We start from the raw sequence: 23,397 nt of genomic DNA, 5'->3' as shown, positions 1-23,397 counted from the left end.
CTCACCAGCAAACTTCTTATGAAATCTTTTTCTCTCCTTGCTCTTTTTTATTAGTAATGTGCTAAATATTCTGGTAGTGTTGACAGGTTTCTTATTTTTAACAACAGCCACTAAGACTGATCAGTTGACTAAATTATAACTTCAGTCCGATTTGTCTTGCAGACGGAGTCGAGGTGTGTGTGTACCTGTTCCGAGGCCGATCATGGGATGGAGGGCTGTAGAAAGCTTCCACAGCAGCTAGCAACCGATCACTAGGTGGCATGGGAGGGGGCAGCCGGATGTCTTTAGGGTCCAGAGGTTTATAATCACAGTCCTCAAGCTGAGCAATAGACAGTACAAGGAGGATCATGAGATATGCAGGTTTGATAGTTGTGGGTAAATAAGTCTAATGAGCCAATTTTAAAACTGTGCTGGTAGTGGATCAGAACTGTGGCAGATTTGGATTGGCCTTTTCCATTATTATTATAATCTATTTGGCAATTTTCCAAGTTTTCCTAAAACAGTGTTCTGTAAACTACTTCCGCAGTCTTGGATCATATCCATTCTGTAAGCCAATGTGACAGTGCATCAGACTTTACCATTGTTCTTTTCTCCTCTGGTAGTGTTCAATCATGCTTTTTTGTAGCAAGAAAGTAACTTTCTAAGTTTAACCAGCTAATAACATACTAATTTATTGCTCTTGTCCTCAAATCAGAAGCAGGTGACTTACTTTGACCAGCGGAGCCATGAGACCAGCTGGCAGATCAAAGTAAGGTACGTTGGGCACCAGACTGGGGTCATCTTGGACCGGATGCTGGCGATGACGCATGTGGGGTGAATGGCCGTTGAAGCCGTGCGGGGGTGGGCCAAAATCCGGGTGCTGGCCTCCACCCCAGGGAGGATGATCAGCCCCAATACCTGGGGGAGGAAGCCTCTGATTGGGATGGTGATGGGGAGGAGGACCTGGCATGTCTGGCAAACAGAGGTGGATATTGTTAAAATACACAAGAAAAGTAAATAAATATAATTGCAGGTGCAAAAACAGGTAGCTTTACAGATGCATTTAACACTAGAACCACCAATGGGTAAACTTTATCCGCAGCTATTTTTCAATTGTATGTAACTTTGTTTCAATAAAATATTCGAGTAAAAGTATGTCGCACCCCCTATTGTTAAAAATTGTCAAGATAAAGCCAGATTTGAAAAATGGGCATTTAGACCTCTAAGCAGCAGCGGGTAAAATTTACCCCTATAGAGAACGCAGTAATTTTCACGCTATTAATTTTGCACGTTTAGATAAACATTCTATGTTGCGACACCTTTTGTCTGCTACCATGCGTGAGCTGCGTCAAGTCATAGGCTAATCTTCAATTTGGATAAGAGAAAGGGAGTTATGAATGCAAAACAGGCATTACACTTGCTCAATGCATTGAGTGCAGGAGAGTCTGATGGTGGGGAGGTTTCAGAACTGAGCGATGTGTCCTGGGTTGATGTGCATTCATTTTCATTAGCCAACATAGCAAGGCTATATAAATTGGTAACTTTTGGTTACGTGATCATCAAAACTAATGCTGCAGTGGATAGCCTATTTATTTTTTTCAAACTGCCTGAATTTTGGAATTGATTAGAACTTTCTTTTCAATAAATATTTACATTTGGACTTTTAAACTTTTGTATGTGTAATTGTTTGGATGAAGTCTGAAACAAACAAGCAGAAAGAACACCGTAGATTCTTATTCTACATTATCATTATGTAGGCCTATAAAAACACTGCAATAATCAATATTTTTTTTCTAAATTGTATGCTGCATTTAAATTCAGACTTTAGAATATAACTACAACATCTACAATGCAGAGTGGATGGCATCAAAGAGTAACTACGTGCGGACGTGCCCTTCACAGATGAACAAGAGTGCAGGAAAATGACCTGCATGGCGCAACCCAAACAGAATAAAACATTTGTAAACATTTGTAAATGCCTGAAGTGCAGGAATGCTGTTTGTGAGAAATGCACAACCAAGGTGCTGAATGTTTGTGCAACGTGTGTTTGAGCAACATGTAGCAGAAATAATCACAAAATCAATGCATTCTGTGGGTAATAGTGGGTAAACTTTACCCGTTGGCGGTTTTAGGTATACAGCAACCCCTGGCGGTTTCAGTGTTAAGTAAGTTACTGATTAGTAACTTCATACCTCCAGGATAATCTCCCTGAGCATAATCAAAACGGTGTGGGGTGTACGGCGGCCTGTCATAGTGGTGTCTGGGAGGAAAGTCATCCTGCATAAAGCGTTGCGGGAAGCGTCCGAAACTGTGTGGTGGTGGTGGTTGGTTGAAAGGAGGTGGCTGCTGGTGGGGAGGGAAGGGCCCTCTGAAATGGGGAGGTCTCTGTAAAAATGCACGTTAGACAATACAGTCATTGATGTAAATGGGCAGCAAAATCATGTCCTTGCTGCAACAGAAAAAAAGTACAAAGTCAAATTCAGACTAGGATGTACTGTAATTACAGATAGTAAATGTAGATTATACCATGCAATACAATAAAAACTGGTGAAAGACATCAAAGAAAGTCAGTCCACCGTAATCATCTACCACATGCCTGTATACGTGGAGGAAATGGGGGCTCCCTCTGGCCCCACGGAGGTTGGTCAGGCTGGTTCCCCCATGGTGGCTGCTGGTCATATGAGTTCCAAGATGGAGGGCCTGGGTCAGACCCACCTGGACCGCTCCAGGGGCCTCCTTCTCTGGGTGGACCGCCGCTCCAGTTCCCTGGATCCCTCTGGTCGTTCCACATCCCCTCGTGGCTGTTCCAGGGAGGGCAAGGAGGGGGAGGCTGGTTTGGGTCAAAAGGAGGCTGGGGAAGGACAAAAGCCAGAAAGGACATGAGTGTCGCTTGTTGCCTGAAGTCTTACAACATGTCCTATCAGCAAGCAAGCATCCAATTATCGCGTTGGAGCCAATTGTAAACGTAGGGGGCGGTGCTGGACCCTAGTCTCCAGTTTTAAACACTACTCTATCCAGCAGCTGCTTTGTACACCAAAGTAATGTACAGACTAGTCACTCTCCATCACACATTGTATACAGGCCAATTTGAAGCTTCTAGGCTGTCAAATGAATAAATGTAAATGTAATGTATGGATAGCAATGATGAGCCACTGCCTTCCTGTTCCAAGCCCTACTGAGCTGTCGTATGTCAAAGCACCTACAGAGATTCAGAAGAAAGTATGCACGGACACATCTGGGTAAATTTGCTCAATTTACCAGTCACAGTGGCAGATGAATAGAAATTGTGTAAGAGAGCAATTTGTGACATTCCACAACGTAGATTGAATCGCAAGTCTGCTTGTTTCACACAGACACTTTAACGAGGAGACACAGAAAACAATGTGGCGTTTCATCGCAGGGGTTCACATTTAAGGTGTGTTGATTGATTCACGACATCAACTCATGCATTTAGTAACATGAAAACATGAATCATCCTTTTATTCATCACTCACTTTTCTGACTTTTTTTTTTTTTTAATTTGTGATGCATTTGCAAAGAAACATTACAAAGCCAGCCTGTTAAACTTGGCCAGCTTGTGCTGCATCCACAATGCCTCAAGGAAACGAAAGCTACATTTTCACAGCCTATTAGGTGAGCTTGACCTCTGTATGCACTGCAACTCTTCCTCAGAATGGATATTTTGAATGCAGCTTCATTTGCTCTGCACAAGTAAGTAAATTAAATCATTCAAAACAAACAAATTTGCTGTAAGTTACTGCTTAATGCCACGCTAATTACAACCTACTACAGCCATGGTATCGCCTAATACTGCTAGATGTTTGGCTGTCAACATGATGAAACTATTCAGAAAGTCAGTCTAACATTTGATCGTGTGGTCAGTTATAGTTGACTAATGTATGTAAACATGCCACTGTAGGAACAACGGTTAAATAACCCTCAAAACGAGCCACAACTTTACCTTATGTTGTTTTATTACAAACAAGGAACAGGGGTATGTGTACTGTAAGAATATGGGCAGCATATTTTGATACTCTATTATAATATCTTTATTTAAGATTTCAGGGGTAGCGTATTTCGATATTAGACCAATATTAAATAAAGCTCCCTCTACAGAATCATTTTATATTACACCACTACTCACTCCATGTATATTGTAAGAATATGAGGAGCATGTAAAAATACTATAATATCTAGATTTCAGGGAGATTGTGGGTCATGGGCAGAACCACTAAGCTGCACATCTCGATAGGTAGCACATCAACAGAACAACTTAAAGAGTGGCTGGTAGATTTCGGAATCCACCAGCCACAGTGGCAGGTGGACAAAAAACTAAATTTACAACACTGCGCACACACACACACACAGAAACACATAGGTCTTTACCGGCTGGTTGGGGTTCCAGGGGCCCATGTGCTGGGGGTCATACCATGCAGGCTTGTTGGAGGGGATCTCTGAGGTTCCACTGGGGTTGCTGGGGTCCTGTGGCCTGGATGAAGCTCCATCAAACTCCCCTGGAGGACGACCCGACATGGGAGGCTTAACATCCCCTGCACACATAACACACACAGACACATTACAGCACAAACATACATGTACTTGCCCAATGTAGAGCAGGTCACAATCCTATAGAGCAAAAATTAAGACAAGATACTATAACATTTTGGTTTTGTTGCCATGTAAACAATTAAATTTTATTTATATAGCGCCAATTCATAACAGAAGTTATCTCATTGTGCTTTTCCTATAGAGCAGGTCTAGACCGTACTCTTTATAATATTAATTACAGAGACCCAACAAATCCCACCATGAGCAAGCATTTGGCGACAGTGGCAAGAAAAAACTTCCTTTTTAAACAGGCAGAAACCTTGGACAGAACCAGACTCAATGGTGGGCGGCCATCCACCGCTGCCGTGTTAGGTTTTTTGTGTGTGTGTGAGTGAGTGATTGAGTGAGTGGGAAGGGGTTTGGGGGAAGGGGATAGGGTTAGGGAGGCACAATGCAAAGACCAGGTAGAATTTGTATTATTATTTTTTTAATAGTAGAATAGTGTTAATATTGATAAATGAGTAATAATAGGAATGACAGCTATAGGAAGAATAATGTCAGCATCAGTAACAGAGCCAATAACAACAACTGTAGTAGCAGTTGTCGAGCAGGAACACAGGGGCAGCAGGCGGTCCACAACCACAGACCCCGCAGCTCCGGAGGCAGAAATACCTGCTAAAAGCGACAGAACAATGAATCTGATTTCATGTATCTCTGGTTTTGTTACGTGTGTCTTCTCACCAGCTTGTGTGGTCATAAGTGGGGCCTTTTCTGGCTCAGCAGGGGTAGCTAGCTGTGCTACAGGAGCAGGCTGCGGCTGCTGCTGCTGCTGCTGCTGCTGCTTCAGGCTGGTAACAAACTCTTCGTGCTGGGTCTTCAAAGCCTGGATCTGCTGCTGGAAGGCCAGCTGGATTGGCTGCACCACCGCAGCATACTCTGTTATCAGAGACGCCTGAGAGAGAGGACAAGGGTGTGTAAAATCTGAGAATGCCAGTGTTATCAGTGAATGAAAACCACTAAGGTCTCTATTTTCCTGAAATAGGGCACAAACACAGGCCAAATCTCCAGGTACACATAAATGTGTGCATATGACCAGCGCACTTTTGTAATTTTAGTGAACACAGCAAACCACTGGCACAACATGGAAGAAACACTGAATACATTATAAGTAGGAGGAAGGTGGAGTCAGGGCGAGATTCAGTAATGACCATCACATGAGCTCCTCTCACCCCTTTAAAAGCACCAGCAGAAACAGAGGGAGAGAGGCTGTGGTCTCTGAAAAAAAAAGTTCAGAACATTAAGGCTCATCTCATTTTTGCCAGAAAACATCTTGATGATCCCCAAGACTTTTGGGAAAATACTCTGTGGACTGACGAGACAAAAGTTGAACATTTTGGAAGGTGACTTGCTGTGATAAATGGAACCATGAATTCTGCTGTCTACCAAAAACTCCTAAAGGAGAATGTCTGGCCATCTGTGACCTCAAGCTGAAGCAAAGTTGGGTTCTGCAGCAGGACAATGATCCAAAACACACCAGCAAGTCCACCTCTGAATGGCTGAAGAAGAACAAAATGAAGACTTTGGAGTGGCCTAGTCAAAGTCCTGACCTGAATCCTATTGAGATGCTGTGGCATGACCTTAAAAAGGCAGTTCATGCTCGAACACCCTCCAATGTGGCTGAATGACAACAATTCTGCAAAGATGAGTTGGCCAAAGTTCCTCCACAGCGCTGTAAAAGACTCATTGCAAGTTATCGCAAACGCTTGATTGCAGTTGTTGCTGTTAAGGGTGGCCCAACCAGTTATTAGGTTCAGGGGGCAATCACTTTTTCACACAGGGCCATGTAGGTTTGGATTTTGTTTTCCCTTAATAATAACAACCTTCTTTTAAAAACTGCATTTTGTGTTTACTTGTGTTATCTTTGACTAATATTTAAATTTGTTTGATGATCTGAAACATTTAAGTGTGACAAATATGCAAAGAAATAAGAAATCAGGAAGGGGGCAAACACTTTTGCACACCACTGTACATTCCTAGACAGCATACTCTGCTCGCTGCTCGCTTGTTTATTCAAAGTTTATTAATACTAAACCTGTCGTTTACTTTTTTTAAATTTTATTTATCTCCAGAGTAGAGTCCTACAGAAGACAGTTTACAAACCTGTACCCGCCCCACACCGGCAAAGCTCAACACGAATTGTAATTATCTCTAAATCAATTCACGACCTGTTAATATAAGACCTGACCCATAATATATAAGCAAATATACCCCCTCAAATGATCCGAACTGAAGGCACAGAAAATAAATGATCTGAGAGCACAATATGATTGATCCACTTTATTTCTGTATGCACTTTTTTTCAAAAGCTCTCCTTTATGTATTTTATTTTTAAATGCCCTCATTATACTTGAAATTAAAAAAGATTCACCACATTTACATTTAACATCTGTGTATAATAGTTATGGTTATAGGCGGCCGGGGTCTGATTCCGGCCTGGGGCCCTTTGCTGTCTCTCTTCTGCTGTCCCTATCTAATAAAGGCAAAAAAGACCCCCCCAAATAAATAGAATGTTAGTTTCTTTTATGATGTTGTTGTATACTCATTCACACCACAAATCAACAGCAATACCAGAACCGGAGGCCAAGCAATTGGCCTGTTCCAAACAGACACGTTTTGAACGGGCCCTGCACTAGTTAAAGTTACAAACAATCTTTTACTTACAGCTGATGCTAGAGATTGTTCCGATTTTAATTCTTCTCATTCTCAGCTCAGCATTTGTCACAGCTGATCATTCTATTGTAATGGATCGTCTTGAAAAGTGGGTTGGCATCAGGGATAATGCTCTAGACTTGTTTAAATCAAACAGAACTTTTTCAGTAGTCGTCGGTGATGCCTCCTCTTCTGTGGCCCCTCTGACCTGTGGTGTTACCCAACCAACGGCTTTTAACGGCTTAACTGCTAACTGTAGCTGTTCAACTCAGTTAACTGAGGAGCTAGCGGTCCTATTAACACTAGCTGACTCTGCCCAGACTGGGAGCTCAGTACACCAGGGGGAGTTTAAACACTCCATAAACAACCCAAATTTTTGTCTTATTTGTGGTCTGATATACATTAAATTCAGGTTAAAAACAACGACGCATTTGGTCTTTGCAATTGGAAATGATCTACGTGTTTTATTTGCATATAGAGCGGGAAAGTGAGATCCGATCACAAGTGGTCACTCGAGACGCCTTCTAATGCCAGGTGTGAACTGACATATTTAGAGCTGCACACTTGTGATCTGATCGCCCAAGATGCATATTAATGCCAGATAAAAACAGCCTCTAAGTCACAGCTCAAAACTAAAGGTGACTGGGCTTTTGCAGTTAGGGCCCCTAAGCTCTGGAACTCCCCCCACCTGAGGATCTGAGACTTGCAGAATTGACACCTTTTCAATTCTCAAAACTTATCCTTTGGAAAAAGCTTTTTATTCATATTTGCATACTGTTTTATTTCCAACATGTCTTATTTGTTTTATTATTGTTGTTAGTGTTTTTATCTTATATTATTGATGGGTATTTTTACCATTTTATTTTTGTATTATTTTAATTGTCAGATTTTATGTGCCTCAGTCCTGAAATGTTTTAAAAGTCCAGTCTGTAGGATTTAGTGGCATCTAGCGGTGAAACTGCAGTTGACAACCATTTGAATACTGCTCGCATCACCCTCCCGTTCCAAGCCTGTAGGAGAAACTATGGTCACGAAACTCGTGAAAAACACGAAAGGCCCTATCTAGAGCCAGTGATTGGTTTGTCCGTTCTGGGCTACTGTAGAAACATGGCGGTTCAACATGGCAACCTCTGTGGAAGGGGACCCACTCCCTATGTAGATAAAAGTGGCTTATTCTAAGGTAATGAAAACAAAACGATTATTACTGACAGGTGATTATACACTAATGAAAACATACATAAATATTATATTCCACTTCTGCCAATAGCTCCTCCTAACACACTGGCCCTTTAATCTTCGTTCAACCATGTAAAGCACTTTGTAACTTTTTTTTTTTAAAGTGCTGTAAAGTTTAAAAGTTTATTATTATTATTGAAATTATTAATTAAGTTACCGCTGCTGTGCCATCTGTGTGTAAAATTACACATAGACCATATCACAAACACTTTGGTGCCAGGAAATTACTAAACTGACGCAAAAAATAGACTAGCTCCTGAAGAAAACTCCATAATAACTGTGTTTACCCTACCGCTGGCTTTGCGCTGGCAGGAAAGCAGAGCCTTAAGTATTATTCTACTCACTTGGTACTGGCCGAGGCCCAGCGCTGGATTCTGGAGCTGCTGAATGGTCTCATCATCAAAGTACCCATTCTTCTCCCAAAGCTGCAACAACTGGGAAGGAGAAGGGGGGTGGGAATAATCACAGAAAAATAACTTTATACTTAGGGATAACAATTTCAACAAAAAAGAGATAGAGAATGTTTTTAGCTTTCCAATTAAATAAATGAAGGGCAGAACAAGCAGAAAGTGCTGAGGAACCTTTACTTACCAGCGCTGTATATTTAGCTATTTATATGAATAAATATTAGAATTAGACTGCAGCATTGTTTGCTGATATACAGCATTGGCTGACACAGTCCTAATAAAAATGACTGACTCCAGTCAGTGCAACTGACAATGATCATTATACTATATACCACTACACCATTAAATGACAATAGGAGTCCCTTAAATGACTCAAATTAAGAAATGATCAAAGATCACATTTTTGTAAATATATTTTATTATAATTATGCTGGGGAGAGTTTGAGTGTCCCATGATGTTTATATTACTACCAAGAATAAAATACTTCTGCAATCTGTAAAGAGTTAAGAATATTGAAAATGGACACAAAATCCACATTGGTCTGATACTAGTACAGCATGTACATTGGTGTGAAAAAGTGTTTGCCCCCTTCCTGATTTCTTATTTTTTTTGTATGTTTGTTACACTTAAATGTTTCAGATCATCAAACAAATATAATTCTTTGCAGAATTGTTGTAATTCAGCCACATTGGAGGGTGTTCGAGCATGAACTGCCTTTTTAAGGTCATGCCACACCATCTCAATAGGATTCAGGTCAGGACTTTGACTAGGCCACTCCAAAGTTGTCATTTTGTTCTTCTTCAGCCATTCAGAGGTGGACTTGCTGGTGTGTGTTTTGGATCATTGTCCTGCTGCAGAATCCAAGTTCGCTTCAGCTTGAGATCACGAACAGATGGCCGGACATTCTCCTTCAGGAGTTTTTGGTAGACAGCAGAATTCATGGTTCCATTTATCACAGCAAGTCTTCCAGGTCCTGAAGCAAAAAACAGCCCCAGACCATCACACTACCACCACCATATTCTACTGTTGGTATGATGTTCTTTTTCTGAAATGCGGTGTTACTTTTACGCCAGATGTAATGGGACACACACCTTCCAAAATGTTCAACTTTTGTCTCGTCAGTCCACAGAGTATTTTCCCAAAAGTCTTGGGGATCATCAAGATGTTTTCTGGCAAAAATGAGACGAGCCTTAATGTTCTTTTTGCTCAGCAGTGGTTTTTGTCTTGGAACTCTGCCATGCAGGCCATTTTTGCCCAGTCTCTTTCTTATGGTGGTGTCATGAACACTGACCTTAACTGAGGCAAGTGAGGCCTGCAGTTCTTTGGATGTTGTTGTGGGGTCTTTTGTGACCTCTTGGATGAGACGTTGCTGCGCTCTTGGGGTAATTTTGGTCAGCCGGCCACTCCTGAGAAGGTTCACCACTGTTCCATGTTTTCGCCATTTGTGGATAATGGCTCTCACTGTGGTTGGCTGGAGTCCCAAAGAAATGGCTATATAACCTTTTCCAGACTGATAGATCTCAATTACTTTCTTTCTCATTTGTTCCTAAATTTCTTTGGATCTCTGCATGATGTCTAGCTTTTGAAGATCATTTGGTCTACTTCACTTTGTCAGGCAGGTCCTATTTAAGTGATTTCTTGATTGAGAACAGGTGTGGCAGTAATCAGGCCTGGGTGTGGTGAGAAATTCAACTCAGGTGTGATAAACCACAGTTAAAACATAACTTAACAGGTGGGGCAATCACTTTTTCCACACAGGGTCATGTAGGTTTGGATTTTGTTTTCCCTTAATAACAACCTTAAAAACTGCATTTTGTCTTTACTTGTGTTATCTTTGACTAATATTTAAATTTGTTTGATGATCTGAAACATTTAAGTGTGACAAACATGCAAAAAAAAAAAAAGAAATCAGGAAGGGGGCAAGCACTTTTTCACACCACTGTATGTGCTTTTAAAATCAGCAGGTGTTTACCCTGGTGATCTTCTGCTGCTTCTCTTCCTCTACAGCGAGAAAGCTGGTGCAGTAGATGGGAACCACAACTTTCTGCAGCGCTGCCAACAAATCCTTCTGCTGCTTCCGCTGGCTGGGAGGACACATAAAAAAACACAAACATCACATTACAAAAGGCATATACTAAAAGCTGCTCAACAATTTTCACTAAATCTTTCCACAAAATCTGTTTTAATACCCAAATAAGCTTCTTTATACAAGGTGTTTCTTAATGGGACCAAGGCCGCAACTAATGGCTATTGGTCAATGTCTCAATAATTTTTTCAATTAATCATTTAGTCTATAAAAATGTCAACAAATAGAAAAAATGACAATGCAATTTCCCAGAGCCCAAGCTGCCACCTTCAATTGTCAGTCCAAAACCCAAACTTATTCAGTTAAAAGTGACATAAAAGAGAGAAAAACAGCAAATCCACAAATTGGAGAAGCTGCAACAAAATGTGTCCCATTTTTGCTTGATATATGTTAAAAATTAAACACTTTGTTGTACTTTTTCACAATTGACTGTTCGATTACACACTGACAAATTGTTATTAGACAAGCCATTTTGTAAATGCTTACATGTTAAACTCCAGCAGTTTCATTGTACCTTGTATGCATTTAACATACACATTTCAATTAGTGAAATCAAATATAAAACTTAATTAAAGCTGCAAGCAGCGATGAGCAGGCCCTCACACCTCCTGCACATGGGGGCATGACGCATCCGTGACGTGGTTACCGGAGGTCGGTCGACGCGGCACTGAATTTTGGACACTGCACAAAAGGAGTTAAATCCAGTCGATGATCTGGATCTTCATCCCCCAGGACATTAATCCTGACTTCTCTCTCCTATTTTGCATGTTATCATGGCTCTATCTCCCTTTGTTTGTTTGTTTGTTTCTCCTCTCTGTCTGAAAGGATTTGTTAGATCAAGTGATGGTTGTCACACAAGGCTTACTTCCTGTTTCAAGTAGGTGGCGCAATGAATATAACTCCTAATTGGCATGTAGACGTCCTCAGGCCAGGACTACTATCAAACACGTGAAACTTGGAAAAGACGTGACGATGTGGAGCCGAGGTAGCACAGTTACTAATTTTGAAACATCACAACGTCTAGGAGTTTGTTAAAGTATGGAGCCTGTAAATGGCAAGAAAATAGCCTAAAATTGAACTGTAAATTCAAAATGGCTGACTTCCTGTTGGGTTTAGAGTATTTTTTAAGTCTAGAGATGATATATCTGCCCCACAAATTAAGTACATGTAGGTGAAACGGACCAAGAGGGCTGCTTCGTCGAAATTTTGTAGGGGTCCATATCCAGCCATTTTGCCACAACCAAGCCCCAAAACCATATCAGATAACAAATGACGCACACGTCAGAAGGGGTGCAAAGTTTTGCGAGTTTTCAAGCATCCATAGCCCCTCAAAAACAGCTTCCTGTTTTATGTCGAATGACGCGTTGTCACGGCAACAGCATTTGATGAAAACTCATAATCTTCACAATAAAGCATCATAAAAGGTCTTAAGGCTTTTCTGCCAAAATTTGAGGTGGATCTGGTCAACCTGCTAGGAGGACATGAAAGTATAAAACATGTAATTTCCTGTAGCCAGTAGATGGAGCTATGACTATGAGTGAATACTGGCATGTACAGTGAAGTGAAATCTTCCTGATTTCTTATTTTTTTGCATGTTTGTCACACTTGCAATGAGTCTTTTACAGCGCTGTGGAGGAATTTTGGCCCACTCATCTTTGCAGAATTGTTGTAATTCAGCCACATTGGAGGGTGTTCGAGCATGAACTGCCTTTTTAAGGTCATGCCACACCATCTCAATAGGATTCAGGTCAGGACTTTGACTAGGCCACTCCAAAGTTGTCATTTTGTTCTTCTTCAGCCATTCAGAGGTGGACTTACTGGTGTGTGTTTTGGATCATTGTCCTGCTGCAGAATCCAAGTTCGCTTCAGCTTGAGATCACGAACAGATGGCCGGACATTCTCCTTCAGGAGTTTTTGGTAGACAGCAGAATTCATGGTTCCATTTATCACAGCAAGTCTTCCAGGTCCTGAAGAAGCAAAACAGCCCCAGACCATCACACTACCACCATATTTTACTGTTGGTATGATGTTCTTTTTCTGAAATGCGGTGTTACTTTTACGCCAGATGTAATGGAACACACCTTCCAAAAAGTTCCACTTTTGTCTCGTCAGTCCACAGAGTATTTTCCCAAAAGTCTTGGGGATCATCAAGATGTTTTCTGGCAAAAATGAGACGAGCCTTAATGTTCTTTTTGCTCAGCAGTGGTTTTCGTCTTGGAACTCTGCCATGCAGGCCATTTTTGCCCAGTCTCTTTCTTATGGTGGCGCCATGAACACTGACCTTAACTGAGGCAAGTGAGGCCTGCAGTTCTTTGGATGTTGTGGTGGGGTCTTTTGTGACCTCTTGGATGAGTCATCACTGCGCTCTTAGGGTAATTTTGGTCAGCCGGCCACTCCTGGGAAGGTTCACCACTGTTCCATGTTTTCGCCATTTGTGGATAATGGCTCTCACTGTGGTTCGCTGGAGTCCCAAAGCTTTAGAAATGGCTATATAACCTTTTCCAGACTGATAGATTTCAATTACTTTCTTTCTCATTTGTTCCTGAATTTCTTTGGATCTCTGCATGATGTCTAGCTTTTGAAGATCTTTTGGTCTACGTCTACTTTGTCAGGCAGGTCCGATTTAAGTGATTTCTTGATTGAGAACAGGTGTGGCAGTAATCAGGCCTGGGTGTGGCTAGAGAAATTCAACTCAGGTGTGATAAACCACAGTTAAGATATGTTTTAACAGGTGGGGCAATCACTATTTCACACAGGGTCATGTAGGTTTGGATTTTGTTTTCCCTTAATAATAACAACCTTCATTTAAAAACTGCATTCTGTGTTTACTTGTGTTATCTTTGACTAATATTTAAATTTGTTTGATGATCTGAAACATTTAAGTGTGACAAACATGCAAAAAAATAAGAAATCAGGAAGGGCGCAAACACGTTTTCACACCACTGTAGATGTCTTCAGGGCGGGATTCTTATGAAATGTGAAGTTTGGGACAGATTTGATCAAATACAGTCCATTTAACAACTACTTCCTGTTTTACAGCAAAATATGGAAATTTGACGCCACGGACACACTATTCAACGAAAACTCAAAAGCTTCACAATTTAACATCCCAAAAGGTCTTTTACACAACCCAAATTTGAAGTCGACCTGATTAATTCTCTAGGAGTTTGTTAAAGTACAGACCCTATAAATAACAAAAAAAACTTTATATTCAAAATGGCTGACTTTCTGTTGGGTTTAGGGTAAGTCTAGTGATGATACCCAACTTTTGTACATCTAGCTCAAAGTAAAAGGAGGGGGCTTTGAATTTGAAAACTGTTATGGGGGTCTATTGAGCCAATTTGTCACACCCTAAGCAAAGACCCTTATCAGCCTGCTATTTTTGCCAGTTCTGATGAAGTTTCGTAAGGTTTTGAGCATCCCTTGCTAATCAAAAATACGTTTGAAGAGCAGAATAGTAAATAAAGCTGCAAGCAGCGTTAAATGGGCCCTCGTCTCCACATGTGCCTCAGTGGGAGGAACAGCCGCGGCCTTGTGACCAGAGACCGGCTGACACCGCTGTGATTCTTCAAGACCATCGGGCACTGTGCAAAGGAGTTAAATATCACTTCCTGCGTCCACTATGTGGCACTAGAGAACATGCACTAATTATACACATATTGCCATGTATCAAGTGTAGATCACACAATAAAACTCCAAATTAGCCTTTAAAATGTCCTCAGCCCAGGACGCTTATCAAGCATGTGAAATTTGGAAAAGATCCAATGATGAGGAGCTGAGGTAGCACAGTTACTGATTTTGGAACACAGAATCGCCACGGCAACACCATTTGAGGAAACCTAAAAAGCTTCGCAATTTAGCATCGCAAAGGTCTTTAGATTGCACTGCCCAAATTCAAAGTCGATCCAATTAATTCTCTAGAAGGAGTTTATTAAAGTACGGAGCCTGTAAATGGCAAAAAATGGCACGCTAAATTAAAAATCTACTGACTTCCTGTTGGGTTTAGGATATGGCTTTTTATAAGTCTAGAAATGATATACCTGCCTCCCAAATTTCGTACATCAAGGTAAAACGTACTGCGGGGGCTGCTTTGTAGGAGGCACTATCCAGCCATTTTGCCACACCCAAGCCCCGGACTATACCAGAAAACAAAAACACACCCCTTCGGACGCATGTGCCAAGTTTCCTGAGTTTTCCACTATCCCTAGCCGTTTTGAAGGCTAAAAGTCATAGGGGGCACTATAGAGCCGACATGCCACACCCAAGCCCAAAAGTGAACACAAATGGAGTGTTATATAGCCCCCCCCCCATTGGGGCTATATAACACTCCCTAGAAGGCTAATTACATTTATTTTCTGATGATGAACAAAGTGTAGGAGTAAAGTAATCCACGTGTTTACGTATGCATTTACGTTTGTGTACCAGTGATGGAGAACGTCATTGGTTAAATAGATGAGATGTAGGCGAAGCTCAAAATGCGCTCCATCAGCAGTGATGCGGTTGCGAAGATGTGATGTCATCAGTTCACAGTGCTGTGGAGTCTTGGCGTTGTTGAACATCCAGTTCTTACCAGCCTGTGAGGAAGACAAACACATGAGTGAGATGAAGGTTTTTCTTCAATCATATTAGGAATCTATGTCATCTCCATTATGGCAGACTTACAGAGATAGCATCTTTGGTGCAGGTGTCTATGATGGGCTGTAGCAGGTTGTCAAATTCTGTGATGTCCAACTGAGTTTCCAGCAGCAGTTTTTGGGTCTGCTGCTCCATAGCCAGAGCTATGGCTGCAGTCACTTGTTCCTACATTGAAAGGAAGAGAAAAAACATAAGAAAATGCAACCATTCTTCTTCAGCCTGCCCCCCGTTCTCATGATGTTCCCCTTTAGAGTAAGAGGAATTAACAGGAAGGAAACAAAATAATAGAAGATGCCAAACCAAACTTGGTTCTCATCAGGGAAGACAAGAAGATGAAGGGCTATCATACATTTGTATGATAACAGAGTAGAACAACTACATTTCACACCGTTTTTCATTATTATTTTGGAATTTTACTTAATTATGTATTCACCGGCATTTACTTCCCTTGCATGTACAACATTTCTGATCCATGTTTTGTTTGTTGAAATAGGGTTACTCTTCTGTATGGGTTTAAATTCATAAGGTTTGGGCCTTGATAAAATGTTTATTCACACTAATACGGGGTGTTGTCAAACACAGCTGTGTTTCATTTGGTAAAATTCACCTCACCAAAACAATTTTGCCACCGCAAAAATCCCTTAGCTGACTACTTATCTGGCTGGCTACTCAGAAATTTGGGGAACACCCTGAAAGAGCATTGCTCATCATTCCAGATTTATAATTTCTTTCTTGCTCTGTACCTGTCTGAGTGTGTGCAGATGCTGTTCCTGTTGCTGCAGATTCCATTGACTCTGTTGAATGAGCTCATCGATAGAGGGCGCAGCAGGCGGAGGAATCGGAGGCGGAGCGATCATTGGTATCGGTGGAGGAGGAATATCAACCACATCTTTGGCGCCTGGGTTGTACATTTCTGCAAAAACAGCAGCAGGAAAACAGCAGGCAATATGAAAATTTTAAGTCTGTAGGTTTGGTAAAGGGCTGATGCTGTACGACTACTCCCGTGATGTAGACGCCCAAAGAGAAAGATGTATTCCATAAATCATGTACAAGGCAGATATTGCGTTGTTTGTTTACACAAAACTATTTCAATTAAAGTGACCTAAAGCTCAAATAAGATGTAATAGTTTACATAAACCAAGCAGATGAAACATTCCAGGAACAAAGCAGAAGAGTTAACAAAAGTTAAAAAACATGCAGCCTGCATTAACACAACCACTGTTGTCATTCCTAACCCACTGACTACTGCAGGAACAACAGCTGCAGAAAGGAAACATGTTGGCATCTCCAAAAATCATAAAAGAAAGATCAGAAGCACCAAGGCTTGCAAACATAGAACAGAAATACTGGTTACTTAACTACAGCTGGGCTGCACAATGAGATGAAATCACATTTCCATATTTCCAAGAGGTGGAAATATTTTAAAACCAATAAACCCATTTTATTATTCACCCTTTGATGGATAGACATAATCCCTGGCCTACATAAAGATGTAATTTTAAAAAATGCTTTATTATATTTAAACGTATGTAATTCTAACTAGGGATGTCCCGAGTTGATAAATAATTTAATAATAATGCAAGCTGTCAAAAATGCCTCCCTCAGTTAAATTCTGGCTCCACAAATTTGAAATGTATGCTGATTTTAGGCCCTAGTTTGACAGCGATGTGGCACAACAGTAACGAGAATGACAGCTGCCCTGAATCCTAAGAAGAAGCATTCCAGAGACAGACAGATTAAAAAACAAGGCCTTGCTTAAAGACATGTCACCAGGCTCCTCTTCCTGTTTATCTGAGCAAACCTGACAGCTTAAAGATGGCCTTTTAACCATTTGAGATATCTTCAGTCAAGTCTCAAAATAACAATACAGCACAAACTCAAAAAGAAAAACATCCTAACATGAAAAATGCAAATGAAAACAAACCAAAAAGCTTTCAAGCACAGGTGTGATAATGTCCAGCAAAAATGTGAAAAAACAAAATGTGACTTTCCAACTGGAATCTTGAATTCGTCTGACAAATCTGGTTCCAAATAAATACCTTCAGATTTATACTCCTCCCCATCGTGGGTAAAGGGATCTAAGTGGAGAAAAGCAAACTTTAATGCATTTCAGTGGTATTACATGACTGACAGAAGAACTCAATGCAACCCTGCACAACACTGTGCTATTATTACGAGACCATTGATCACCTGACCATCATTCATTGACCAAAACTGTAGGTGCTTAAGAAGCTCTGACTGCCCCTACATAAGCAACATGGGGCATTAATAGATGATGAGTAAAAACTGAGTAAATACATAATACTACAGTTAAATAACTGTACCCATTTGTAAAAAAGAAAAAATAAAGTAAAAAGAAAAAAAGCATTATATTGGTTCCTATGTGTAATGATTTATCTATGTCCATTTTTTCCCAGGGAGCATTTTCCATTTTCCTCACAGTACTGTTGTTTTTACAATGATAAGAAGGGGGTGACAGAATATCCAGGACAAGGACTGGTGCGCTGTTTTTTTACATTTGGCCTTGCTGGCAATGGAGTGCAGGCAGCATATGAGGAGGCAGGTCTGAAGTTGAGCAAACAGTCACAGGTGGTAGAGATGCTATGGTAAACTTCAATTTCATCTTTTTACAGCTTGTAAGCACTTGCAGAGACAGTACAATACCTTTTCTATTTAGATTCAGCCACTAAAAGCCATGTGAAATATGTGCTTAATAGTCTTGTTCACAACGCTGTTAGTAAAAGGTATTTTGTTTACTCGGAGACATCGATTCAGGTTGGCATAAACGTCACGTGCAGGGCATTGTGTGCTGAATTGAAGGGGATTGGAAACTACACCCACATGGCTCAAACAAACACTGTGCTGGTCAGGTTTTGGAGCGCATCCAGTGTTTAGCATCAGTGGTGATTAAATGAGCAATCAAAATAAGTGTATTGATGGGAAATAAGAGGCTGATACATGCAAGCTGTGTCCCAATTCAACTGCCTTACACTTAAATGAGCTTGGCCTGTGAGTGTGTAAGAACCACCAAAGAAAAAAACTTTGGTTTACATGTTACTTAACTTATTTACATATTCAGTTTAACATTTGACTCATCAGATATGAGGGAGACATTGTTATATATATATATATAATATATATATATATATATATATATATATATATATATATATATATATATATATATATATATATCCACAAATTAAATACCTGACATAAAGTACTTCATATCGAAAAACCATATTAGAATCCATTACTTCCATCAACCAGCTCATTGATTTTCAACATGAGCTGTGCTAAACTTGTACAAAACTTGTTACATATTGGCAAGAGGGGGAACCCGCTGAAATGGAGTGCAGGTGTCATATGAGGTGGCAGGTGTGAAATTTCTATCAGCTGAAACCAAAGAGCAACAGGTGCTTTGGTGAACTTATTTTACAGTATCTTTTCACAGCTTTAAGTGTTGGCAGAGACAGTATAGTACCTTTTCCATTTTGATTCAGCCACAATAAGCCATGCAAAATGTGTGTTTTTTTAGTCTGTATTGTTTAAGAGTTGTTAGTACACGTGATATTGTGCTTACGTGCCACACAATGCTGACCATTCGGGTTTTGGGATTGCACCCATTGCAAACAATGGTCTAATGCACCCAGAGCTATTAAAGGACATGGATATTTTAAATTGTATTGATATGAATGGTTTGGTATATACAGTGTTATTGCCCACCACTAATAAGAACCATGCCTAAATACAGTTAACAATAAAATTGACAACATTCTGATTTGAATAATGAAACAACTTGATCATATGTTAACACAATTAAGAAATACAAGTTGCCATTGGGTGCCAACTGTGGGTACTTAATCATTTTGTGCCAAGGACACAATTTAATCTGTGCTCAAAACATATTATGGTTCCATACCCAGCCGTACCCTTGATCCAAATAAAGAGTGAATTCTAAGTTCAGTTCAGGACTGGTCATCTCCATGTGGCTTTGCTTTGAAAACATGGCCTAAAAGATGGAGGCAACTTGTGGTTGTACTGCTGCTCTACTGTAGAACACAGCTGACATGGCAGCAGAAAAGAGCTACCCTGTGCTATAAGTAAGCACAATGAAGTACAGCATTAGCTTGATAGGGATGCTTAGGTAGGCTTTGGATGCCTATAACATAAAAAGAAAAAAATCCACTCTAAAATGGAAAAACATTATTAATATGATGTTGGAGAGTTCAATCAACAGTTTCTCCCAAAAAAGGAAATAATACAGCCCACATTTTCTGTAAATGGGTGCACAAGGTGTTCTAATTGGGTTATATGCCTTAAATACGAGTTGACACAGGACATGCATTAATTTGATGAAATTAATAAAATGTTTATCACTTATTGGCTTTTCTTTTTTATTCAAATTGTACAAGCTACATTTTAATTGAATGTCTTGATTATTTTCATGAAGGCTTTAGTACTGGGAACTGAGCATTCCAACATCATACAAATATCTATGTGCAAAATCTGTTTTTATGGTGGACTGCCCCTTTAACTACATACGCTGCTGTTGCTCCATAGCAAGCTTGCACTTGTAGTAGCTGAAGTATTCTCCCCCAAAGAGGAAGGAGAACTTAGGGTTGTCTTTCTGCTTCTCCATTGTCATCTTTTCAAACTCTGGCCCGTTCCGAGCAACAAACTGGGCCAGCTTGTCAATGACATTCCTCAGTTCTTGATCTGCACCAGGAAAGAGAAGAAGAGGAAAAAAAATACAGTCAGAGCTGACAGCTAGTGATCTGTCTAAAAGTAATGGCAATCAAATAACAAAAGATAGGAAGAAATTACAGTGACCTGTGCTTTTTTGACACTTTTAGAACATTTATTCTGTCTTGACCACAGTTTGTGCCTCTTATGAATTATCATATTCCAGTTACAGAACTAAGCAGTTTTTCTGAAAGACAAATATCCAGTGATCTTTGAAGAAAACAGGAAGTTTTGAAGGTGTTCCCAGAATCCTCAAAGACTTTTGAAAAAATAAATAATGATAATAAAATGTTGTAACTTTGGTTCACTTTGTTCAAATTGAGCAAGGAAATATGCCATTTCAGGCTATCATCTATGTTTGGATTAGGAAACACCTTTGCAACTTGGGAAACTAGTTAAAAATGTTTTACTATGCAGCAGACATTTATTTTTCATCCAGATGGTTAGAATAGTCTTTGAAGATTCTGGAAATACATTAAAAACATTGGTAAGTTTACTTAAAGGATATTCTGGGTTTTTCGGAGATTGCTGCCTGGCTATTTATCTTTAAGAAAACCCAAAGAGGCACAAACCAGGGCTAATTCTGACCATCAACGTGAAAACGTAATGTAATATCTGTAATGTAATAATGTAATAAATGATATGCATTTGATCAGCTGAGCTTGTGCTTTCAATCTTTAACACCTAAATTCCTGCTAAAGACACACATACTCAACTGTGTATAGGCATCTAACGATTTTCATGGCACCTGATTTTTAATTTACACGCAGATATTAGTGACGTAGGAGAGGCAATCCTAATTCATAGTCTGCACCGGAAATCGATGTTTTAATGCACACCACTGACTGTAGAATGCGCGGTGACCATATCACATAAAGTAGCTAACTATGAACCTTTCTGCATTTGCTACTTGACTAACGTTAACTTTATACCTGACTTATCGAGAATGGCATCAAATTTTAAAACAAACAGGGGAAAAAAGGAAATCGCAAACTTGGACGAAAAATAAATAACTTTAGCCGTGAAAGTTCACGTTAGCTACCTTAAAAACACCTTGAAACAACAAAGTGTTAGCTGTTAACGTTACTATACTATTCTATCACCATTGTTCATAAGTGTAAACAAAAACCTGTTAGATACACATTTAGCTACTAATATTACTAACGTTAGCTGAAATGCTAAATGAAGCGGTAATGTTAGCTGTGTAGTACAGCAGTAGCTCCAGGTAGCATGGGTGCTAGCTAACGTTTAATGAAAATCATACAACGCTGCAACGTACTGCTCACCTTCGGGGGGATTGGGGATATCCATGTTTGGCTTTAGGTACAGCGAACCCGCCGAACCTTAACAGATAGTCCAGAGATCAGACAGCTCGTTTTGTGTTTCTCTAAATGCTTTATAAAATTGACCCAAAAAAAAAACACTTGCATTGCTCCTCTGACGTACAACGGAAGTATGATACAGAAACAACGACACGAAAAACAGCCGTCTGATTTGTCTACAGCGCCACGTGGAGCTCTTCTTCTTGGATTTATAATGGCAGACTAGGCGCGTTTAACACATTGCTGCCTCACTCTGGATGGAAAGATCACTACTTCTTCTTCAGGTCCCAATTGTCTAAATCCTTTGATACAGGCCTGTAGTACGAAGAAAGTCAATGATATTTCTAGCAGTTTGGTTTTTATTTTTACTTTTCCCTAGTAACTTTTTTTGTCCACCTGCCACTGTGGCTGGTGGATTCCAAAATCTCCCAGCACTCAATTTTTTTTACCAGCCACTTTCTTAACAGCTGTTCTATTGAAATGTGCTGCTTAGCTGTTCTGTGCATGACCCACAATCTCCCTGAAATCTTAAATAGAGATATTATAATATAGTATTTCAACATGCTCCCCATATTCTTACAGTATACATGGAGTGAGTAGTGGTGTAATATAAAATGCTTCTGTAGTGGGAGCATTATTTGATATTGGTCTATCGAAATACGCTACCCCTAAATCTTAAATAAAGATATTATAATAGAGTATCAAAATATGCCCCCCATATTCTTACAGTACAGTTACCCTTGTTTGTAATTTAAAAACATGAATAAAAGACGTCATAATATTAAGAGTTATAACTTTATGGGATATACACAACTGGAAATGGAAACACATAAGGAAAAAATTTTCGACAAGGCAGCATAAATCGTCCAAACACCGGCAGTGTGTAACTACATGTAAAAAACATAATAAAACAAGATTTATAATATTCAAGCAATAGGCTATTTTGTTTCATAAGGTAAATATCTAAACTCTTAAGAAAATACTGATATTCTCTCTGTCATACACACACAGTAGGTGTAATGCTATGTGTGCCATACGTGCACTCGCAAATTGTGGCCCGTTTCGAAGGTTATGTAACATTAATCGCTGTTCCTATGGTGGCAAGTTTACATACATTAGTCAACTATAACTGACCACACAATCAAATGTTAAACTGACTTAATGAATAGTTTTATCATGTTGAGAATATTACTTGACAGTCAGCCAAACATCTAGCAAAGTAGTTTTAGGTGATACCATGGATGTAGTATGTTGTAATTAGCGGGACATTAAGCAATAACTTATAGACGAATGAACACAAGTAGTTTGTGTTTTGAATGATTTAATTTACTTACTTGTGCCGAGCAAATGAAGCTGTATTGGAAACATCCACTATGAGGAAAAGTTGCAGTGCATGCAGAGGTCAAACTCATCTAATAAGCTATGAAAACTACTGCCCTCAACTTTTTATACTCTTCCCCTTACAAACAACTGGACATTTCCTGAGGCATCTACAGTGGTGTGAAAAAGTGTTTGCCCCCTTCCTGATTTTTTTTTTTTTTTTTTTTTTGCATGTTTGTCACACTTGTTTCAGATCAACAGTGGTGAACCTTGCCAGGAGTGGCCGGCCGACCAAAGTTACCCCAAGAATGCAGCAACGACTTATCTAAGAGGTCACAAAAGACCCCACAACAATATCCAAAGAACTGCAGGCCTCACTTGCTGATGTGATGGTCTGGGGCTGTTTTG

At 40.0% G+C, this 23,397-nt stretch overlaps 1 protein-coding gene across 2 annotated transcripts in view; it reads right to left on the bottom strand.

Moving 5' to 3' along the window:
* Positions 1–21,849, bottom strand: part of LOC122877684 (calcium homeostasis endoplasmic reticulum protein) — a 35,990-nt gene extending 14,141 nt beyond the window's left edge. The window contains exons 1-14 of one of the 2 annotated variants that reach the window (XM_044199567.1): positions 21,634–21,849; positions 20,147–20,320; positions 17,641–17,679; positions 16,345–16,514; positions 15,629–15,766; positions 15,389–15,540; positions 10,853–10,964; positions 8,817–8,906; positions 5,269–5,479; positions 4,366–4,529; positions 2,576–2,830; positions 2,172–2,364; positions 710–951; positions 186–319 (exon numbers count right to left, since the gene is read on the bottom strand). In XM_044199567.1, the coding sequence (XP_044055502.1) occupies positions 186–319; positions 710–951; positions 2,172–2,364; positions 2,576–2,830; positions 4,366–4,529; positions 5,269–5,479; positions 8,817–8,906; positions 10,853–10,964; positions 15,389–15,540; positions 15,629–15,766; positions 16,345–16,514; positions 17,641–17,679; positions 20,147–20,320; positions 21,634–21,658 (2,099 nt within the window). In that variant the 5' untranslated portion in view covers positions 21,659–21,849. The remainder of the gene's footprint in view (positions 1–185; positions 320–709; positions 952–2,171; positions 2,365–2,575; positions 2,831–4,365; positions 4,530–5,268; positions 5,480–8,816; positions 8,907–10,852; positions 10,965–15,388; positions 15,541–15,628; positions 15,767–16,344; positions 16,515–17,640; positions 17,680–20,146; positions 20,321–21,633) is intronic. The other variant, XM_044199568.1, reaches the window with a different exon arrangement.
* Positions 21,850–23,397: the final 1,548 nt, after the last annotated feature.

This window comes from Siniperca chuatsi, linkage group LG6, assembly GCF_020085105.1.
Source record: "Siniperca chuatsi isolate FFG_IHB_CAS linkage group LG6, ASM2008510v1, whole genome shotgun sequence".
Lineage (NCBI taxonomy): Eukaryota > Metazoa > Chordata > Actinopteri > Centrarchiformes > Sinipercidae > Siniperca > Siniperca chuatsi.
This window is presented reverse-complemented; position numbering and strand designations above follow the sequence as displayed.